This window comes from Equus caballus, chromosome 1, assembly GCF_041296265.1.
Source record: "Equus caballus isolate H_3958 breed thoroughbred chromosome 1, TB-T2T, whole genome shotgun sequence".
NCBI lineage: Eukaryota > Metazoa > Chordata > Mammalia > Perissodactyla > Equidae > Equus > Equus caballus.
In genome coordinates, this window is record NC_091684.1 from 21,589,538 (window position 1) to 21,613,529 (window position 23,992).

The window sequence follows — 23,992 nt, forward strand, 5'->3', positions numbered from 1 at the left end:
GCAAGCAGTTAACACTTAGTTCATAAACTCCTCTAACAGAAAAGTCTCAAGTTATCACATCTTGACCTTCTCATTGCTCCGGGAACTTTACTAGTAAGGAATCAGAGAGAAAACTAGTTTGAAAACTAGACAGAAAAAATGAAAGGTTGGCATGTGTCAAGGACCCCCTCTAGTGGTTCTGGAAATAAATGAAGTAGTTTGGGATTTAGGATATTGGGAGAAAAAATAGCAGGCAAAGCTGAAGGAAGTCTCAATCTTACCAACCTTTTTGCAGTCATCATTTCTAATTCTAAGGTGGTATGATAGATTCCTCTTTGTAAAACACTCCTAGCAAAGACTTCTGCCTTAGAAGTGGCACGCTCCTTTTCTATGTTACAGATTAACTGTCCCTGAGACCTTAGTCCTAAATGATTTGGCCTTAAACCCACGTCCCTCAAGTTCAATTTCCTATTTTTCTCTCTCTCCCCTATATGTACTTCCACGTTACCAGTCTTTATAACCATCATTTTTAATGGCTGAATAACTTCAGACTTAGTTTATGAGACTATAAAGCTGGACTTCATACCACTGCACACTTGATTTCGTATATTATGTAATTAACATGCCAGGAACTGGTCTGAACTACACAGAACCCATAAAAGATAACATTCAAATACTAATGTTCTCTTTGCAACAGACTTATACCAACCAACGCGATGACTCGGGAGAGTAAATATATCCATGTTCTCCTTGCAAACCTAATCTCTACGCTGCCTCATATCCCTGTGTAGTTACTGGCTGCCACAAGGGCTCTTACACCCAGGAGACTCTCTGTCTCTAGGAAGGGGAGACTGAGTGCCACATGGTGGCAGATTTATGGAGCAACACCGGCATCTTCCATGAAGAAGACAGGCAGCCAAGAGTAATCCAGTCCCCCAGGACATTAAGTAAGACAAGCGATCAGAGTGTACCTAAATAGGTGAGCTCTAAAGAAAAAGGGAGGAGGGTCGAGAGGGAAAAAAGATAAAGAAAACTAAAGATGGTGGTGACTCGCTTTAAAATGTTACTCTGCGTAACACACAGGATCAATCAACTCTGTACAAATATGATACATCTCCCCCATTTTCACAGTTAACCAGGGACAACAAAGGGCCAAAGTATTGGAAAGTCTGCTCTACTTGGGCAGGAAAGTCAGGCTTTCTGCTCTGTTCTGGCTCTGTCAGCTACTAAGCTGTGTGTGCTCACTTAGTCATCTGGGTTGTCTGCCTGGGCTTCAGATTTCCTCATCTATAAAATTAAAGTATTAAACTAAAAAATCTTGTACTCTGGATCTAAATATATCCTATGCGCAAGGTCCTATTTTTAGCTTAGAGAAAGCGTTGACAAAAAAAAGCTGTATTTAAGAGGAACTGCTTTACAAAATCTGAGCTCCTGCCAAACGTTCCTTCTAGACATGTAACTGAAAAAACCCACTTCATCAAGAATTACTTAACGTGACCAAAATAAAAGCAATAACACGCTTCTAGGCAACGGACAATTTAAATAGATTCTGTCATTATTCTTCTCAGAGGAAAAGGAACAGCTACTTGTTTCTCCCAGAAGAATGACACCTAGGAAACAAGGTTATCACTACTGCTTAATCTTCACACAGAAGTAGAGGACAATTTCTACCTAACTATATAAAATTTAAAGATAAAAAAGGAAAATCCTCAAGTAGGGAAGGAAAGACCCTCTTAGTTTCTAGGCAGCGGGCTAACACTTTGCTGTCACCAATTTTAACTGCATTAATGTACACATCTGTTTTCCATTTACTCTTTTCCTGCTTAACACATCAGACTCAGAATAAATATGCAAACTTGGATTACTTATTACTGTTCTAGGATAAAGAGATACGCCTGAGTAAAAGGTGAAGAAAGATAAAGAATGAAATACTATTTCTACTATAAGAAATTCTTAAGACAGAATATATCTTTCTACACCTCTGTGGCAAGCATTCCAGCAATGCGATGTAAGGAGACTATTGCTGGGTGACAGTGAAATCTTAATACTGTTCTTTTCCTCAACACTGGTGTTCTCCCTCACTCACTCAGTTTCTATAAATTGCATAATTTTCTTTAAAAGTTAGTACTTTTTCCACTTATTTTGAGTAGACAAATGTTTAACTCACACTAATAATTCCATATTTTTAAAAGTACAAAAATCATAAAAAAAGCTTTATGAATATTCATACTCTGATTTTGGGGAATCTATCTTGGGAAAGTAATCCTAATTTTCTAGAGTTTTATGTGTAAAAATGTTCATCAGTTTCTGGGTTTGTTTTTGGTACTACAGCCAAAAGCAAACAGTCTAAGCATCCAACAGGAAATATTTAATTAGGCTACTTCTATGTGACAGAATTTTGTGGCTATTAAAATTTTGTTTCTGAAGAGATTAAACAGAAGAATATTTTATATTTTATTACTAAGTGAAAAGTTCAGGACATAAAAATAACCATAAAACTTTGTATGAAGATTTGAAGTAAATGCCCCAAAATGTTAATATTGGTAGTCTGGCTGGTAAGGGGATTTAAAAATATACATTCTTCAAATCTACTAAAGCATATTCTTCAAATCTATTAATACTTTATAGCAGTATTAACAAAAACCTCAAAGTAGGATAATCAGGACAGGACTACACAGCCAGAGAAGCACTTACTTAGATTTTCTTATTAACCACTGGCTAATTCCTTGAGTAAATTTCTGTCCTTCCTCTAAGTTTCTGGGTTGACCAAGTATGCCCAAGATTTTCACATTTTTCTATTCAGTTTCATTAGAATTAATAACTTGTGACTAAGATACAGCAAAAAATATGGATTTTAAAAAATATTCATGTTCTGTATTTCATTATTTAGCTCACTGGAGTTTCATTATACTAATATTCTTGGGGAGATGTTTAAGAATATTAAGTTCCAGAATGCTATTTATATAACATCCCTTGCAAAATTCTGTATTATGGTTGGTCATATCAAAGATATAGATCATAAACCATACACCAACCATTTCAACCTCCATAAGTAGTGACTCATAATGAATATTCTTGGGGAGATCTTAAGAAACGTTTTAGGAATATTAGAAAGATACTTTGAATATCAGCAAGATACTTTGCTTACATAACACTTTGAATGGGGTCCTAGATAGGATTTTTCTTACACCAAATTCTCTGTTAGGGAAGGTCAGTTATACTACAGGAAAACTATAGAGTATAAACAATATACTGGAGGCCAGTCCTGTGGCCTAGTGGTTAAATGCCCTGCACTCTACTTCGCCATCCCAGGTTTGGTTCCCAGGCATGGATCTATACCACTCGTCAGCAGCCATCCTATGGTGGTGACCCACATACAAAATAGAGGAAGACTAGCACAGATGTTAGCTCAGGGCGAATCTTCCTCAGAAAAAGAAAAAAAAAAAAAAAAAATATATATATATATATATATATATATATATATGCTGAACATCTACTCTATAGAGATTCAGCTAGTCAAAATGAAAACTCAAAGTGAATGTACATTTTTAATTCAAAGTCATATTTACTATGTTCTCATTTTAAAAATGTCCCTTTAGGGGTTTCTGGCTTCCACGATTGGAGGAGTGGCTCCTAACAAACCAATCTTCCTGTAGATAACAACTATAAACCCGGGGGAAAAAAATCAGCAAGGAAAAAATGGTACAAATATTGGAAAGGAAGAAATAAAACTGTCTCTATTTGCAGACGACATAATTTATCTATACAGAAAATCCCAAAGAATCTAACAAAAAACCCCTCCTAGAATAAGGGAGTTTTCCAAAGTCACAGGAGTATCCCAATGTGGGCTGCACTTAGTGACTTCCTTCCAAACAACAGAGTCAAAGGGGGAAAAAATGTAACTTTACAGTGAAGAAACTGGCAAACAATCTGGGGAAGGTAGTCAAGTAAATATCACCTGCAATAATGCATATTAATAACAGGTACTGCTGATGTTAGACAGACAGTTCACCCCTGTGGTATTTAACTTCAGTCTAACTATGAGAAAAATATTGGACAAATCCAAATTGAGGGACATTCTACAAAACATCTGAAAAGAACTCCTCAGAACTTTCAAGGTACGAAAAACATAAACTGAGAAATTGTCACAGACCAGAGGAGACATGACAACTAAATGTAATGTAGCATCCTCTGTGGGACTGAATAAAAAAGGGCATTAGTGAAAAAACTGATGAAATGAGTAAAATCTAGAGCTTAGTTGATAAACTAAATGTCCTCATGTTGGGTGACAAATGTACTACGGTAATTGTTATGGGCTGAATTTTACCTCACTCCCCAAATTCACATGTTTAAGCCTGAACCCCCAGTACCTCCAAATGTGACTGCATTTGGAGACAGGGCCTTTAAAGAGGTGATTAAGTTAAAATGAGGCCTTACAGTGGGCCCTAATCCAATCTGACTGATGTTCTTATTAGAAGAGGAAATCTGAACATACAAGTTTATTTTTTAAAAACGTTATCCTTCAAAAGACATCATTAAGAAAGCAAAAGGACAATTCACAGGCTGGGATGAAGTATCTGCAAGTCATATACCTGATAAGGAACTTATACCCAGAATATATAAAGAATGCTTATAACTTCTGTCATTTATATTCTATAATGAGAATACAAATAACAGAATTTAAAAGTGGGCAAAAGATATGAATAGACATCTCACCAAAGAAGATATACAAATGACCAATAAGAACACAAAAAGATGCTTAAACACTGTTAGTCATCAGGAAAATGCAAATTAAAACCATGATACACCATTCCACACTCACAAGAATGGCTATAACTTTAAAAACAACAGATAACAAGTGTTAGGGAGGATGCGGAAAAATCATAAACCTCATAAATTACTGGTGGAAATGTAAAATGATGCTGCTCCTTTAAAGTCGGCAGTTCCTTAAAATGTTAAACAAAGAACTACCACATGACCCAACAATTCCAATCCTAGGTGTATCCTCAAGAAAAATGAAAACATACATATCCATATAAAAACTTGTTCATGAATGTTCATAGCAGCATTATTTGTAATAGCCAAAAGGTGGGAACAAGCCAAGTGTCCAAATAATGAATGGATAAACAAACCATGGTGTATATTCATAGAATGGGATATTATTCAGCAGTAAAAACGAAGTACCAATTCGTGCCACAACATGAATTAACTTTGAAAACATGCTAAGTGAAAGAAGCCAGTCACAAAAGGCTCCTTATCGCATGAGTGCATTTATATGAAATATCCAGAACCTGTAAATCCATGGTATGAGACGGAAAGTAGATTTGTGGTTGTCAAGGGATAAGGGAAATGGGAGATGTAGAATGACTGCTAATAGGTACAGGGTTTCTTTTTTGGGTAATGAAAATGTTCTAAAATTAGATTATAGAGATAGCTGCACAATTCTGTGAATATACTAAAAAGGACTGAATTGCAAAATTTTAACAGGTGGACTTTATGGTATATGAATTATATCTTCAAGCAATTTAAAAAACCTAATAAACAAATAAAAAACAAAGAACTCATCTGAGGGGAAAAAAACGATGTTTCAGTAACAAAGTTTTCCAAACTTATTTACTTATCCAGAAAAACAAGGAAATTTTATGGCTCAATTTTTTGGCTTTAGTGTTCTCAGTTACTCTTAAAACTACCTTCCCAAATTCATTAAATTGACTTCCATTTTAATTAAAAATAACTTTGAAAGGCTTGTTATATTGAGTTTAAAAGGGGGTCTAATCCTCACTAAGGGTCAGAATCACCTGGAGGAACTTTAGAACTAGCAATGACAAGGACCCCACCCCTAAAGATTTTGATTCAGTTGGTCTAGGGAAAGACTCCAGCAGTGTTACATTTTTCAAAGCTCCCCCATGGATTTAAGTATAGAGCCAGGACTGGGAACCACTGACATAATTCAACAAAATATGAAACCACATTTTAAAAATCTTTAAGGTGTAGGCAGACCTTTGCTTAGGCAAAATAAAAAGTAGATATTTAATAAAAATTTGTTTCTAATCATATAACTATAAATGAAAAGCCACATAAAACACTAAATTAGTCATAAAACCAATTATTTAATTGAAGCTATAAAAAAAGAGGCAATATAATTGATAAAATAATTAGGAAAGAATATTTAGCATGTTTCAAAAGATTTAAAATAGGAGCAGGACACTTTACAAAAAGTTGTGTGGAAAATAAAATTCTTAAACTATAAGTAGAAATGTAACATTACTGAGTACCTTATAAAATACAATGACAGAAATATAAAAGGACTACGTATGCTCTACGTCTGAAAACTATTAATAATGAACAGGTATTTAGGTTTAAATTTACAGTTCCTGGGTATGAGAATCATATTACTATACACATCTTCCAAACCAGTGGGCAATATTTTCCGATTAACCATGAGTGGTATCATCTTCTACAAAGTCTTTGGCCATCTCTGCTGTGATCACATCAATATGACTAACCTAAAGAATAAATGTTAAAAACAAAGTTTGTTAAATCTTAAAGAAATGTATCAGTGTTCCCACTCTCTAGGGTAATATTTACAATATACTGCCTATCACCTATAAATTTTACATACCAAAGCAAATGATTCTAAAACACTGATAAAACCTTCACTTATTAATGGTGCTTGTTCAATGCGTGAGTTTAGAAAATATAAAAATATTCTGCATTTTAAAGCTCTGAAGACACAGATAAGTACTTATGTCTAAATATTTGAACCATATTTTTGTTCAGTTTTTATTATTTTGCTATTTCAAAGAATCTTAAGGCTGAAAATACTAGGAAGAGCTGTGTGGTCCAGCCAAATATAAATAAATGTATGTAACTGCTTAGACTACATACTGAAAAACCTAGCTAGGAAGTTATTGTCTCTCAATGGCAGTGAAAATAAAACCAATGTGGGGCCGACCCAGTAGCACAGCAGTTAAGTGCGCACGTTCTGCTTTGGCAGCTCGGGCTTTGCGAGTTCAGATCCCGGGTGCAGACACGGCACCACTTGGCACACCATGCTGTGGTAGGCATCCCACATAGAAAGCAGAGGAAGATGGGCACGGATGTTAGCTCAGGGCCAGGCCTCCTCAGCCAAAAAAGAGGAGGATTGGCAGCAGATGTTAGCTCAGGGCTAATCTTCCTCAAAAAAATTAATTAATTCAATAAAATCAATGCAATGAATTCTAGGAAAGAACTGCTAAACTTCATAGGCATTTGAAGGAAAAGGTTTTCTTTTATAAAGACATCATCATGAGATAAGCAACAACTTTCTAGGTTTTCTTTCGTGACTTACGTAACATAAAACAATAATCCAACAAATACAATGAATGAAATACTATATGAACTTAAATTTCATGTAAAAAAAAAATTACCTTATTTCTGAACTTTACACCATAAAATTTGTCAGCTGACTCAAGCAGTTCAGGCCTAAAAGTAGTTGTAATAAATTGAGCATGTACAGCAAGTTCCATAATCATATCTGTAAAAAGAAATAGTAATTTAATAAAATCTTTTTCTCAGAAAAAGGAAATTTAAAAAGCAACTTTTACCTAAAATTCAAAACTGCCTATGACTCATTTTTCACGCATACATCTGCAAAAATTACCAACTTGATTTATTAAATTAAGGATATATCTGCAACCCCAATAGCATAAGGTACAGAATATGAAGAAGCAGCAACTTCTAACACAGCCTTAGAAATAATGTCAGAGCAAAATAAGTTTTCTCACGCAAAGAACAAAAACCACCTTCCCCTGCTACTCACTCTCCCAAAGATCTTTTGAACTTACTAAAGATCAGATGTACGTTCTAAAGAAACATAGAATCAATACTGTTTATGACAGAGGCTACTCAAACACTGAGAAAAAGTTTTAAAATGAGAAACTTTGCACAAAAGTTTAACTGGAGTAGGATTCTTCAATTGATTCAAAGAGTTTTTAATTTCTCACAGAACTAAACTTTGTAAAAGTAGTCTAATATTAAAATTTTTAAAACTTGGTTAAAAAATTATTTTATTTACTGAATACATATTCTGTCTAGTCCCCCCCAAGTATCTCAGGCAAGAAGAAATCACTATAAAAGAGGGAAGCTATCCTTTTTAAGTTCTCATTGGTAAGTAGGAAACCAAACTGTACCTGACACAGCCTTTCTGTGCTGGGCATCCAGAGCCTGATCAATCTCATCAAACAAGTAAAAAGGAGCTGGGTCACATTTCTGAATGGCAAAAATCAGAGCAAGAGCTACCAAAGATTTCTGTCCACCTGAAAGCTGTTGCATTTCTCTCATTTCACCTTGTTTTCCTGTAAATGACACCTACGAAAACATTTAATGAGTTATATCCTAAAGGGGTAGAATCACCATCACCTCTTAAATTGCATAAAGTGTACCAATTTAGATTTGCAAAATATTCTATAAATCCTACTATGGTAATACTCTGGGGAAAATTGAACGAAAGGTGTTTTACCCTAATTCCAACTCCAGTGAACTGGTCAACTGATGGGACACTGCTTTGTGACCCAGAACCCCGCTCACTTTCACCACTCCCTTCTCCTTCATCCTGAGACTGACTGCCCTCCACATCTCCCTTCTTCATCACCAATGTAGCTTTGCCACCAGGTACCAACTTCTGGAATACTTCACTGAAGTTCTTGGATACCTTGAAATAAATGAATGAATGAATAAATAAATAAGTTCGTATCAACTGGAATATAAATTTTGCTTAGGTAAAATTATACATATTATTCCTTAACACAATGACAAACATTTAAAAGCAATCCAAAGTATTTTTTAATCTTGTAAGAACAAGAGTATCAGACTGGATCCTTTTAGGAGCTGTATAAAACATTCTAGTTACTATGTTAACAAACTACATGCTGGATTTGTTCACATGTATTAGAGCCAACTATCAGTGGAAAAAAAGCTTTAAAATCTTTGCAGACTGAGTAATAAACTGTATAATAGCTGACGCTTTTGTCTTGTTGTGGATTAGCTACAAATAAAACATACCTGTTTGAAAGTCAACTGAATAGCTTCATATTTTCTAAGTTCAAGTACATTCATCAGTTCCATGATTGATTTGTAACCCCTATCCAACTCTTCTTGTCGCTTTATTAACTTCTCTTTCTGCTCAGAGAAATTTACAAACTGATCTAAAGCCTTTTTGTTAACATGGCTGTACTTCTTCAACTCTGTGTTACACTGTTCAAGTTTTCGAAATAACTATAGAGAGAAGAAAATGTATAAATAAATTCACATACAGGGAAATTTGCAATGAGATTTCAAATTTAAAACCAACAAGATTTACCTGCTTGAGACTCAGCGTCTGGTATTTTTCAAATGCTTCCTGGGGAAGTGATCCAAGTTCTCGAATTTTCTTCATACACTCTTCTTTCTTTTTCAGTAGCATGCCCTGTCGATTTGTCATCTTTTCTAGCTCTTTCGTATCATGATTTATAGCATCCATGTGTTCTTTTTCCATATTTTTCCAGCGCTCCATACTCTTCTGAAGCTCCTTAATTCCAGCTTCTGTTTTATCAATGGAATTGTCCAAATCTAAAATGGGGGGGGGGGGGGAACCTAAATTAGGCCACAATATCCATTTTAAAGCTAGAGTGTTATTTAACCAAAGATTTTTTTTAATGGTCAGATCTATCAAAATAATTTTTGGATTTTCCCAATGTTTAAATTTATGGTGAAAATTCATGAAACATTTTAATTCAGGACAAAATTAGGAGTACACATGAGTCACTCAAGTATATAGTTTATTATTTAGCGTTTATGTTTATAAAAAACTAAAAAAATAATAATCTTCTCAGCAACTAGATAAGAGACTTGATTCAGCTATTTCATACTTTTGTTGACAAAAAAATTTATGATCGCTCATAAAATTGTCAAAAACATTTCAAAAAAACAAAGGTTAATATTTATAATCAATCCACTGAACTCCATTCACAATAAATTATTTATGATGATGAAAAACACACAAAATCATTAGTACATGCTTTCGGATATTGATTTTGTAGTAAACAATGTTATAAAATGAATAAGCTAAATTGAACAAAATGCCAAAAAAATTATTACTACACAAAAATTTACCTTCTGATCGTGCCATTGTATCTTTTACTCTTTTATTGATGGCTTCAAGTTCTGAGGTTGTAGCTGTGAGAACAGTACCTCCTTCTGTCTCTCTCAGTTCATTAAGTTCCTGCAACACAAAAGAACTTATGAGCATTAAACCACAAATACGAATTTTGTTAGTTTCAAAATGTTATGACTGCCAACAGTTTCTGTAGCTGTTATATCTGAATAAACATTCAAGAAAACCAAAAGATATACTTCATATAATTGCAAATATTTAAAGTATCATGCAATTACCAGAAAATTTCTCAGCATCTACTGTTGAGGAAATATTAATAACTAACGTTTACTGAGTACCTAGAATGTGCCAAGAAAATCATACAAAACAGGTATTACTTTATGCTTATTTTATACAGGAGGAAACTGCGGCTTAGAAATATTAAATGACTTGCCCAAGATTGTACATGAGGTGGCAGTCCAGAACTCCAAACCAGGGCAGGTGGTCAGAGTACAAGTCTTTCTGTCCGCCAAAGTCTATGCTCTTGATCAGAGCCTCCGTATATAAACACTTTCAAAAGGTTATGGTCATCAAGGAACCCTCAAAAAAGAACATACCTGTTCTACTTGGTCCAAGCGTTTTCTCAAATTCTCATTCAGGTAAGTCTCTACTCGAGTAATAATACCTTCTAATTTAATTCTTTCATTCAGCAACTGTCTGTTTTCCTAGAAGAAGAAAAGGAAATTATTTGTCTACATATGCATGCACATTTCACATAAAGGAATGCTGTTAATCTGCTGTCCTCTTGACGGTGATCAAATAAACAGTGATGGAGTTTTATCTCCTTCCAAAAAGCCCTGTATTTTCTTCATTTTCTCTCTTAACTAGTCAGAATGCCAAGTTTTTGTGCCTGTTTCTTTTTATAAGGCATGCTGCCAAAAATATCTTTCTTTATCTGCTTTTCATTTCTTGGACTTCGTGTGGGTTGTTTACATCTCCGTATTCAAAATCAGATGTTATTGAAATGTTTAATTAAAGCATTATTAAATACGTAAAGGTGGTCTGGTCAATAAATACAGCAAAGCTAACAAACTCAATCTTACTAATGACAAACATGCATTAAATAACATGGAAGAAAAGGAAGATTTCTTGTATAATACTAACATATCCAGAATGGTTTAGAAAAACATTAAAACCTCATTTACTCTTATGGATGTTAGAAGTCCAAGTCTCATTTTTATATTTTTTCAATACTTTCTTTTGCATTCCTTTATAGCAAAAAAGACATTTTTCACAATAGCCAATTATCAACGAAAATTTTTCTCAGTCAATTGTACTTGCCTGCTGAAGTTGACGAATTTCATCATTCAGCGCATCTACTCTCTTCTGATCTTCCAGACTAAGTTGAGAAAGCAAATCAGTTCCCAGTTCTGCTTTCAATGATTCTCTGGTGGACTCCATAGCATGCAAACTTGCCTCCAAACTTTGTAAGCTACGTTGCTAAATAAAATTACCCATTTATTAATAAAGGTATTAGTCACTGTCTTACTTATAATGAAAGACTGGAAACAATCTATATTTGATATTAAAGTAAACTAATCATATCAACTCAACTATTAAGTATCCATTAAATTTGATACTTAGAACTATGTAGCAACAAGAAAAATATTCATGATGCAATACTATGGGTGTGTAGGGAACAGGTCATAATCCATGATCAAATTACATAAAAATCTTCAAACACATTCATAAGAAAGTTGCCAGAATATTAGAGTGGTATAACTGCGGATTTTTATTTTTATTTTTAGACTGGCACCTGAGCTAACATCTGTTGCCAACCTTCTTTTTTTTTCCTTCTCCTCCTCCTCCCCAAAGCCCCCCAATTCATAGTTGTATATTCTAGTTGTAGGTCCTTCTGGTTGTGCTAGGTGGGACACTGCCTTAGCATGCCTTGAGGAGTGGTGCCATGTCTGCGTGCAGGATCCAAACTGGCGAAACCCTGGGCCACCAAGGCAGAGTGTGCAAACTTAGCCACTTGGCCATGGGGCCAGCCCTGTGGATGATTTTTAAACTTTGTTGTTTTTTAATATTATTGATATAATAAATTAACAGTTTTGTCAACACTACTTCAAGTTTATGAGACCAATATGTATTATCACTTGTAATATCAGGAGTTTGCTCTCTACTCATTTTAATGCAATCTAGATAAAATTAAATCAAATATTCAAATAACTCCATGAAGTGCTTTACAGACAAAAATGGTTACTGACAAATTAATAACTGGCCATCAGTACTACTACGCCACAGCTCAAAATACCTATTTGTTCAATGAAGTTGGGAAGTCTAAATGCAACTTACAAAAGGAGTCTTTGGGTGCCCATAGGTATAAGCATGGTATAGACAGATGTAGATATTCAAAAGTATGGGTCTAAACAAAAATGGAACCTAGGAGGGGCTGACCCCATGGCCTAGTGGTTAAGTTTTGTGCACTCCACTTCAGTGGCCTCAGGTTCGGATCCTGGGCACGGACCTACGCACTGCTCATCAAGCCATGCTGTGGTGGCACTCCACATAGAAGAACTAGAGAGACTTACAATTAGGATGTATAACTATGTACCGGGGCTTTGGGGAGGAGGAAAAAACAAAAAGAGGACTGGCAACAGATGTTAGCTCAGGGCCAACTGTCCTGACCAAAAAGCAAACCTTAAAAAAATTAAAAATTTAAAAAGATAAAATAAAAAATGGAACATATGAAATCCAAGGATAACCTATAAAACATATGGTCCATCCTGATTCTATGTAATTAAAACAAAAAGAATACATACGAACCTTGGGCATGAATGTTTTCTCTGACTGCTGTCTCTTCTCTTTTAGCATCTTCATTTCTGATAATATGCTATCTCGAGACGCTTTAAATTTCCTTTGCTGGGTCTCTATCTGCTGCATTTGGTTCATCAACTGATCAATTTCATTATTAATCCATATACAAAGCTAAGGAAAATTCTCTGCAAGTTGTGAATACATCCTATGTTCTAAATTCTCTTCAGTTCTTATAAACACAACATTTTGTAGTCCCTTCCTTTTCTTCACCCCTAAATAAAGGTTATTACCTCATATTTAAGAACCATAACAATGCTGAATTAAATACTACACTAAGTGTGTTCAATCATGAAAGAAGCTTAAAACATTTCACTCCCGCCACTCTCTCTCAAAATAACATATATACTATTTTACTAATAGCTATACCAAAAAGAAATTCTTGGGAAACTCTAAAGAAAGCTAAATGAAATATAACAATACTATGTATTTTAAAAATCTTTTCATTCAACAAATATTTACTGTGTAATCTATTATGCTTAAAGCACCATATAAAGGAGTTACGTTATCAAGAGGAGGCCTTGCTCAATGTGGAAGAATAATTCCTTCTAGCTGGATTATCAAATACAGGAAAGTAGTTGGTGTATGCTGTCAATATCCTCCCTTTTCTTAGTATTTCTCTATGCTTTCTTTGCACTAACATCTTGCCAAATCTGGGCAGTTCTCCATGTGCCATGCAGGCCCCTGCAAAGTCAAAACTAAGATGTTTATCTGCCTTTTTCTGTGTGCTATTGCTTGCACTAATGGCACAGAAGCTATAAACTCACATTAAAAAAGAAAAGCCAGTTTCAATTAAGAAAATCCTGATAAAGCATTAAAAATGATTATTCTCAATGCTAAAAGTACCCGTATTTTTAATATTGTGTGGCCTAATGCAGAGTACTTACAAAGTACTTCTGCCTTATACCAAAGTACCATGGCTGTTTTAAGAAAATGCACATGCAGTTGTTTCAGCTGTGAGCTGAATGAGCCACTCTTCACGGAACACCAGTTATATGTGAAAGAACTGAGAGAACCATTGGTTACCAAGACTTGAATTTCGAGAACCACTTCCTCTGCTAATACTAAACCTGCACTGAATGATCTCGAGATAGTAAAGTCTAATGGACATTTTTCAGCCCTTCTATTTAACGTCTATGCAGTATGTGGCATTACTGATGCCTCCCACGCTTCTTCCTTGAAACACTCTCCTAGTTTTTCTTCTATAATTCTCTGACCAATCTTCCTCAGTTCCCTCCATAACCTTAAATTTTAGTGTTCCTTGGGTTCTTTTCTCTCAGAAGTAGATTCACTGCTACTAGCTATTTAACAGCTAAGCAAAGCATCAATGTTAAAGTAGTCTTAGTTTTTTCCCTATCTTCAGAAGTTAAATATACAAACAATACAAGTTCCTGTGTTTAAATAAAAATCAAAGAAAAACAGAATTTTTTCCCCATTGTATACATGAGAAAACACACCTAACACGCAAATGATTATATATTCCAGCCAAGTTTCTTCACATTGGCATAAGACATAAAGATATTTTCAATATTTCTGCGAAGGTTTTCATTGAGCTTTGCTTCCAGTTCACCTAGTTCTTCTTCTGCTTTTCTAACATCTTTCTGTAATTCAAGTCTAGACTTCCTTGTGTCATAATAACCTCCAGTGAGAGCACCCCGATGACTAACTTGGTCACCTATAAACAAAACATAAAAAAGGTAGTAATTCTATATAACTTCTTTATTTAATGATAAATTGATTTATAATCAAACAACTAACCTAAAGGCTTTACCTGTTTAATGTGAATTAAAAAGAAAAGAATTTAAGCTGCTCTGAAAAATTTCTGCTTTCCAACATTAAAATCTGCATCTTATAAATGTACCTTCTAGGTGAGCCTGAACATCTACCAGAAAGAAACGAAGTGCTAAAGACTAATGGTGACATGTCAACAGAACACAGGACCTAGCCTGGAGTGCCCACTGGCCCTATTTGGCAAAATTTGAACATCAAAAATAATAATAATGGCAATGTGGTAACACATTGAAAAAGAAAACAGAATCCATGAATCAGTGATACTTAAAAAAAAAATTATGAAAGTAGGGTACTTTTCGTTCTAGAAGAGTGACAGCTAATAAACACAGAAGCAATGACAGAATTTAAAAATAACCATTTTGAAACCGCTGGTATATTAACTGAGTCAGGCAAGGGTCAGCAAAGGATGCTAAACCATTGGTAAAAAAGTTGTTGGGCAGGCCGGTCCAGTGGTGTAGTGGGTAAGTTCACACACACCACTTCAGCAGCCCAGGGTTCACCAGTTTGGATCCTGGGTGTGGACCTAGCACCGCTCCTCAAGCCACGATGTGACAGCATCCCACATAAAATAGAGGAAGATCGGCATGGATGTTAGCTTAGTGACAATCTCTCTCAAGCAAAAAGAGGAAGATTGGCAATAGATGTTAGCTCAGGGCCAATCTTCCTCACACACACAAAAAAAGTTGTTGGGGAACCTGATAGGAAGCAATAAGACAAACCCAGAAAACGAGACATTCTACAAGAAAGTCAATTTCCTGGGGGTAGGAGGGAAGGAAGGAACTGTCCTATATTAAAAGAATCTAAAGAGAAGGTATTGCATGCATCCTTGATTGGATCCAGGATAGAAAAATATTTTGAGACAAACTTGAACGTAAATACTTTTTAGATGATATTATCATTGAGTTAATGTTAAATTTCTTCAGTACAACAATGATACCTGTAGTTATAAAGCAGAATATCATTATTCTCAGGAGAGAAATGTTTAACTTTTAGAGATGAAGTGTCATGATTTTTACAACTTATTCTCAAATGGTTCAAAACAACCAAAAAACTGTATAGAGCTAAAGCTAGGGGGTGGGTTACCTTCTTTCATCAACAAATAAGAGGGAAAAAACAAAAAATAAGGGCAGGTAAGGTAAACCTATACACCAGAGGTTCTTACCCTGGATTCTACAGATAGGAGATACATGACTTGGCTGGGGGAAAAATTTACATCTCTGTTTTTATACTAATCTCAAAATGACATTTAGCAATTTCTTCTACAATGAATGAGACAAGAACCACAGTAGTACTATCAGTACTTGTGACTGTTTCCAAGAGAAATAAGAGCTATTTTCTATCAGATTACACTTGTTGTAAATCTCAAAATACTGTTTAAATCCATCAGTTCTTCAAAATTACGATACTTATTAGACCCACTGCTAAATCTTGTGTTTGAATACCATAATTACTATGTCACATTTGAAAAAAATATTATGATTACCACGCCAATCTAATTGGTTTATTTTGTGATCCAAAGTATTCTATTTTATGCATTTAAAACATTTTGAAAAAGGGTAAGAGCCAAAGGAATCCATAGTGCAAAAAAGGTTAAGAACTCCTACTACAAATCAAATGATTATACTTAAGAGCCATCAACTAAATATAGTGTGGACCCTGTTTGGACTTTGATTGAACAAATCAACTATTTAAAAAGTGAGAAATAATTGGACATTAATTTTCAAATACTCTTAAAACTAAAATTGAACTTATTTGTTCAAACTAAGAATTACTATTACAAACCTTCCAGGGTAATGCAGTCCATGGTGAAAGCACGGGCCAGCTGGGTTGAAACTTCCATGCTACGACAAATAAGTGTTTTTCCAAACACATGTTTGAAAGCTTTGTCAAATCTGGGATTGTACCTCAATTTACTTATCATAGGAATAGCATCCTAAAAATGAATATTTTGTCAGCAAGCAAAGAGATGACACAATTAATTAAAACATGTGAGCAGAATTATGAATTACATATCTATGAAACGAATAAACACAAAAGCCTTTATATTTCAAAACTACTGGTTTTTATACTAAGTCAGAAAAAGCATTCTACTGAAAAATCCTGGAAACTGTGGTTATGTAGGTTTTCAATAGTAGAGCACAGTGAGATAAACAGCTTAGTGGCTCCAGAGCCAGATGGCTCAAGTTCAAATCCTAGTTCTGCCACTCATCAGATGTGCGCTCTGGACAAGGTGCTTAACTTCTCTACGTAACTGTTACATCATCTACAAAACAGCAATAACAACAGTATCTTCCCAGGAAAGCTATTAAAAATAGACGAGTTAATATATACAAAACACTTAGGATAGCATCTATCAAATACAAGGGCTAAATAAATGTTTTCATTTTATATACATACATAAAATTTATTATTCTCCTTTTTCTCTCTTCTAAACTGTTAGAACAGGATTTTTAGAATTTTTAAATTAGGAAATATATCCTACCTACAGAAAAATGCAATAAATATGTTAAGCTTAAAATAATCACAAAGAGAACATCAATATAACCAACCACGCAAGACAAGAAACAGAACACTGCTGACACCCAGAAGCCGTAAGTGTGCCCCTTCCCTAATCACATGGTGGTCACCTCCAGTGGTTACCTGCTGGAGGTGATCACTAAGTATTATAACTTTTATGATAATCACTTCTTTGCACGTCTCTCTAGTTCTATCACCTAAATTTAGTTTTATCTATGTAGTGTATAGGGAACCACACTTCAGGCATTCTTTTGTGTCTTGCTTCATTCACATACCATATTTGTGACTCAATTTTTCCTCCCCAAAACTTCAAAGATAATTTATAGATTTAAAAGAAGAAAAAGCTGCATCCTTAAAGGAGTTTGTAAGATTCTCACTGTTCCATTTAAATCGTTGATCATTCTCATAGGGGTTTCAACTTTAACCTCAGAGGATAGTAAAATAGTTGCTACCACCCATCAACATTCTGAAGCCAAATACCGAAGAGCAATCACATTTTTTGAAGAACGGTGTCTGAGGAGTATTTTTAATCTATTTAAAAGTGTATTAGTTAGTAACAAAGGTAACATTATGCTTTCAGAGTCTATCACCTTGCTAGACATTTTTATTTAATTTATAAACCATTAAAAGGTATATTCAGTAAACTTAAAAATATTCACTTCAAATAATACTTCCTCAGGAAATTCTTCTCCAACCACCTAATCTTAATTTTGTCACCCTTGGATACACTCTCAAAGTATCCTGCACTTATGTATTTGAACACTTTTCACATTTGCAATAATTTGTTTCATGTCTTGGCTGTGACCCGTCTCCCTTCCCATCCCTACCCAGCAGCACTAGTTCTATAGGAAGAAATGCACGTTATCTCACAGACCAGCGAATCCCAAAGTACAGTGCCTTTGCACTACTATCATGTGGTAATCATGAGAAAAAGGAACTTATTGAAAGAAAAGTGGACCTTAACACACATCAACTCACATTGGTTTCAGGATAGGCAGTATCCCTGACATCTAACTTGTTAAGAGGCAGAAAAGTGACCTCTCCAGGAAGATTCATTTTATTAAACTCCATCAAAATCTTCGTGCTGACTTCATCTGAATCAACAATATGATAAAATAACCTACATGTAAACAGAATAAGACATTTTTATCACTAGACTTAAAAGTGCCCTAAACATCTAAGCAAACAATTCACTTTTTTTTTGAGCAACCCAATCTGTATTGGGGGCAGGGGACTACTTAGAAAATTCAATGGGGGAAGAGAGAGGAAAGCCCCAAATGGGTCAAGTTTTAGCTTCCACAATCAGGAAAAAATACTTAGCATCTATATCTTTAATTAGAAAATGAAATATGTAACTGGGATAAAAGAAAGTAAGGGGAAATACATTGTACTAAAACTACAAAAAGCTGTTTCTTAGGTTATTCTTATTCCCTTTCCTTTAAAAACTCAAAATATCAAGCAAAAAATCTCACCTGTTTCCAGCAGTGACTTCCACACATGTGTAAAAAGCAGGCTCACATTCAAAGTTATTCATCACGATGCCATGATAGCCATTTTGAACATGCTGATTTATTCCTTTACGACGAAAGTGGTCCAGCACTTTGTTTATGCTATCTATTCCATTTAAAATGGCCTGTTAAATTGTGAGAAGTGAAAAGTATTAAAATAACATTGCTAATGGCACTCCTGCTGGTAAGAAATTAACCCATTACTCTATACATTAAAAAATATACCAGAGATTAAACACCCTCCCCAACAACCTTGAAATATGCCAACTACATGCAACACTTTCTATCGTGGGCTCTGTTGTATGACACTAGCATTAAAAACAGGCTCTTCATCTAAAAGTCATGGGGCTACCCCTGTGGCCTAGTGGTTAAGTTTGGTGTGCTTTGCTTTGGTGGCCCAGGTTCATGGGTTCAGATCCTGGGCATGGACCTACACCACTCGTCAGCCATGCTATGGCAGCAACCCACATATAAAGTAGAGGAAGACTGGCAGAGATGCTAGTTCAGGGCTAATCTTCCTTGGTCAAAAGAAAAAAACAAAAGAAAATTCAATAGTGCTATCATTAATAGCATGGATAGTAGGAAGGCTGCTCAGACAATACCCATTGTTTCACTTATGGGACAAGTGATTTGTACCCTACTTCCTTAGGTGTAACCTGGAACCAAATGCCTTACAGCTTGACAACTAACAAACTTGTGTAATAATTGACTCACGTAAACTGAGGTAATGAAAAGAACCTGCCCACCTTTCCTGTTGCTGCTCTAAGAAGTTGCTGTTTCTTTTCAAGATCTTCTCTTTTAGCAGCAAGTGCTTGCTGTTCTGCATTCTCCTCTCTCCACAAGTAACTGATCAATAAAAATTAGACTGTCTTTAATTTTAAAGCATTAAGAAGATGCAACAACAGTATACGATTTAGAGTAATATACTGAAATCAAACTTCAATAGTTAATTTATAACTTAAAGACCATTTACCAACCAATAACTAGCATTAGTCAAAAAAATTAAGGCATATTTTAGTCTGTACTAACTTTCTTTCACTTTGTAATTCATCTTTCTTATTTTTTACTTCGTAGTATTTTCTGTCCAGTTCTTCTACTCGAGCTTTGACTTCATTAAGATCCTGATCCAGTTTCTATGGAAATACAAATAATTCAAATTTAAAACTGATTTCATGCCAACTAATTCAGTGACAGAAAACAGAACAGTTGCTGCCAGGGGATGAAGAGGGGGACGTGGGGAGGGAAGCAGGAATTACCAAGGAGTATAGGAAACATTTTGAGGTGATAAATAGGTTCCTTATCTTAATTATGGTGACGATTTCAAAGTTGTATACATATGTCAAAAGTTATCAAACTGATACAATTTGTTTGTGCAATTTATTATATGTAAATTATACCTCAATGAAGCTATTAAAAAATTCAACTTCATTTTTAAAAAACTGTCTTTAGATGAAAGAGCGTGTCTTCAGGAAACATAAACCATAAAATGAATACTCTAGAAAATATTGCTAAAATGAAAATAACTTGTTCATTAATGATCTAAACCTTCCTTCTGTAACACATACTCTAGAATTTTATAGAATCACAAAGCTGAAACTATACTAACCAATATCCAAATAACTGACTACTGGATCAACTACTGTTTTCTACTCCTTCCATAAAATATCCTGACCAAAGCCCAAAGTACACTGGACTCTCAACGCCAGTAGGCTGCTGTCTATTACGCCTGGTCACTTTTCCTACCAGTTGCATTTATGGTTAGAGTTGGTTGTGTTTGCTCCTCACTATGTTTCTGTTTTTTGCTTTGGTTGTGTGTGTGTGTTTACATTAAATATTAAATAAACTGAGAATATGAGTACAAAGGAAAGAGTTTTTTTTAAAAACATGATTTAGTTTTGGACCCACTCAAAGGTGAGTCACTAAAAAGTGAATTAAATAAATGGGCAAATCAACTCTAAAAGACTAGGGAGAAATAATTACATAGTATGTAATATGTAAATATATATATTAATATATATGTACTTTATAACAAAATATAGTAATCCAAAATGTCAAGTCACAAAAAATCAAGGAAAGACTGAGGAACTGGTCCAATAAAGGAATAACAGAAACATGACAACTAAATGTAATACATGATCCTAGATTGAATCCTGAATTCTGTTCTCATCCAACTTTAAGGAGAACTGTATTTACATGTGTGGCTAATGAGAAAGTCCCCTGAGAACTCCAATCACTACTTACATTCAAAAGAAAGATCTTGGGCTCTCCATCAAAAGATTAGTACACACTGTGGTGGGGGACATTATTAATGGGGGAAGCTATGCATGTGTGGGGGTAGAGGGTATATGGGAAATCTCCGTACCTTCCTCTCAATTTTGCTATGAACCCAAAACTGATCTAAAAAATAAAGTCTTAAAAAAAAGATTGGCACAAGAATATACATTTATCTGTTTAAAATACAATATAGTCATGCTTTGCTTAACAACAGGGATAGGTTCTGAGAAACGTGCCACTAGGTGCTTCTGTCACTGTGCGAACATCATAGTGCATACTTACACAAACCTAGATGGCACAGCCTATTACACACCTACGCTATATGGTACTAATCTTATGGGACCACAGTCGTATATGCAATCCATCATCACCAAAACATCGTTATGTGGCATGTAACTGTATTTAAGATATATACAAATATCTGTATGCTTACGTGTGTGTAAACACAAATATTACATGTAAAAAAAAATATAAATATACACATATACGTACATAAAAATTTTATGCTTTTAGTGATTTTTTTTTGATAAACCAACCAATCACCAACTGGTACAGATCTCAAGGGGTAAGAGGGTTCCTCTGTGTATGTACATATATACCTTCTTCACTCTACAACTGTCCTATACACTCCCTTCTCATCACTTCTTTCATGCCCTAATCACCTATATACAGCCACACATACCACTTAAGACAGCATTTCTCCCCGTTTCTCATTTTACACGTAAGATCTTTCTTACTCTGGAAGTGATGATTTATCTTCTACTTCAATTTTTAAGGAAATGCTAGCTAAACATGCATAGTAAATAATGTTTAATTCATTTAGAAAATGTTATAAAATCACCACCACTTCAACCAACAAAATACATGCTGCAGGGGCTGGCCCCGTGGCCGAGTGGTTAAGTTTGCGCGCTCCGCTGCAGGCGGCCCAGTGTTTTGTTGGTTCGAATCCTGGGCGCGGACATGGCACTGCTCATCAAACCACGCTGAGGCAGCGTCCCACATACCACAACTAGAAGGACCCACAACGAAGAATATACAACTACGTACCGGGGGGCTTTGGGGAGAAAAAGGAAATAATAAAATCTTAAAAAAAAAAAAAATATGCTGTAGTAAGTTATTAAATTGAGAAAATTACACTAGAATATAAAATAGAAAAATTTTTAAATAAGTTACTATAAAGTTGTTTTAGACTCATATATCATGTTAAAATTAGGGGTAGTTCAGGTACATTCTACCAAGTCATAAAAATATATTTTAAAATATACTCAATCTATATAGACACTCACTGATATGGAAAAAAATCATTCTTTAAAAAAGAGAACTACCATATATATAATATTAAATTGTGCCGGTCTTTTCAAAATAAGTACTTGTATATAAGATTAGCATGTAAAACTTTTTAAAATAAAATTTAAAGAAATAGGTAAAATTGTACATGTTTATCTCTTCTGAAAGATTTCCAGAAAGCAGCTATAAAAGTTCTTACATTATACTGCTCCAGATTTTTCTCTTTATTTGCCTCAGTGTCCTCCAAATCTTTATGTATAGCAGCAATTTGTCTTTTCTTGTCATTAATCGCCTGATCTAAAGACTTGAGTTCCTTTTTAATCCACTTATCCCTTTCTTCTTTTGATGTAAACTGGCTTCCTCGCCCCTGCTTTGCATAAAGATCCGTTCTTTCCTGGGTAGCTTGAGCCAATCTACACAAGACAGAAGAGAATGGATTGAAAAGAACAGGAAATAATCAAGTTTAACTGCAATCACTATGTCAAGAGTACACAGAGACAATAGCTATTGTTTTAATGTTTTTTTCCTTTTGAGGAAGATTAGCCCTGAGCTAACATCTGTACCCATCTTCCTCTACTTTATACATGGGACACCTGCCACAGCATGGCTTGTCAAGCGGTGCCATGTCTGCACGCGGGATCCAAACCTGCGAACCCTGGGCTGCCAAAACGGAACGTGCGCACTTAATGGCTGAGCCACTGGGTCGGCCCAACAATAGCTATTTTTTAAATTCCATAAAAAAAGAATTAAATAAACAAAGCAACTGATATAGAGCTCCCTGGACTGGATCTACAGAATATTAATTTAACTTAGAAATCACAGTTAAAGTCAGGTAAAATAGTCCATACCCTAAGGATTTCAGGCAGACAATGTCTTCACTCCAGGTCTGGGTTAGCCAGTAAATCTAGAGACAGTTCTAGTACCCCATCTCAGAAATTTTCGAAAATGTTCCAACTTTATTTAACTATATAAACATTTTCAACTCCTTACAATAAAAGACATTATAAAGGTTAAAAGGCAAGAAAGAGAAAGGCAGAAAACATTTACAGCATGTAGAACAAATACAAGTGCCCAAGTTACATAAAACAATCCTATAAAACAGTAATAAAATAAATTTAAAAAAAAATGGGCAGGGGCTGGCCCGTGGCTGAGTGCTTAAAGTTCTGCACACTCTGCTTCAGTGGCCTGGTTCAGATCCTGGGTGCAGACCTACTCCACTCATGAGCCATGCTGTAGAGGCATCCCACATACAAAGTGGAGGAAGACTGGCATGGATGTCAGCTCAGGGCTAATCCTCCTCAAGCAAAAAAAAAAAAGAGGAAGATTGGCAACCAATGTTAGCTCATGGCAAATCTTCCTCACCAAAAAAAAAAAAAAGGCGGGGGGGGCAAAGTATATAAACAGGCAACTCATGAAAACAAACATAAGTGGCATAAAAACATGCTAACACACTAAATGGTGAATTCAGCAAACAGCAAATCCAATCTACAGATAAAGACGAAAATGTCTAGATATTAAAATAGCACTGAGTAGAAAAAAGAAAGTGGCAGAATGATACATACAGTAAGATGTCATTTGGGTAAAAGAACAAACGTGGTTTTCAAAAGCCCAATAATATGTAGCTATGTTATCACAAACAAATTATTTA

At 35.0% G+C, this 23,992-nt stretch overlaps 1 protein-coding gene across 2 annotated transcripts in view; it reads right to left on the reverse strand.

The window, feature by feature from the left end:
• Nucleotides 1-5,574: 5,574 nt before the first annotated feature.
• Nucleotides 5,575-23,992, reverse strand: part of SMC3 (structural maintenance of chromosomes 3) — a 34,068-nt gene continuing 15,650 nt past the window's right edge. Inside the window, exons 13-29 of one of the 2 annotated variants that reach the window (XM_070265535.1) lie at nucleotides 22,544-22,757; nucleotides 19,813-19,916; nucleotides 19,530-19,629; nucleotides 18,748-18,908; nucleotides 18,254-18,395; nucleotides 16,541-16,691; nucleotides 14,490-14,642; nucleotides 12,920-13,071; nucleotides 11,432-11,590; nucleotides 10,708-10,815; nucleotides 10,111-10,219; nucleotides 9,320-9,567; nucleotides 9,022-9,234; nucleotides 8,480-8,671; nucleotides 8,151-8,328; nucleotides 7,389-7,495; nucleotides 5,575-6,485 (exon numbers count right to left, since the gene is read on the reverse strand). In XM_070265535.1, coding sequence (XP_070121636.1) covers nucleotides 6,414-6,485; nucleotides 7,389-7,495; nucleotides 8,151-8,328; nucleotides 8,480-8,671; nucleotides 9,022-9,234; nucleotides 9,320-9,567; nucleotides 10,111-10,219; nucleotides 10,708-10,815; nucleotides 11,432-11,590; nucleotides 12,920-13,071; nucleotides 14,490-14,642; nucleotides 16,541-16,691; nucleotides 18,254-18,395; nucleotides 18,748-18,908; nucleotides 19,530-19,629; nucleotides 19,813-19,916; nucleotides 22,544-22,757 — 2,563 coding nt within the window. In that variant the 3' untranslated portion in view covers nucleotides 5,575-6,413. 2 annotated transcript variants of the gene reach the window in all.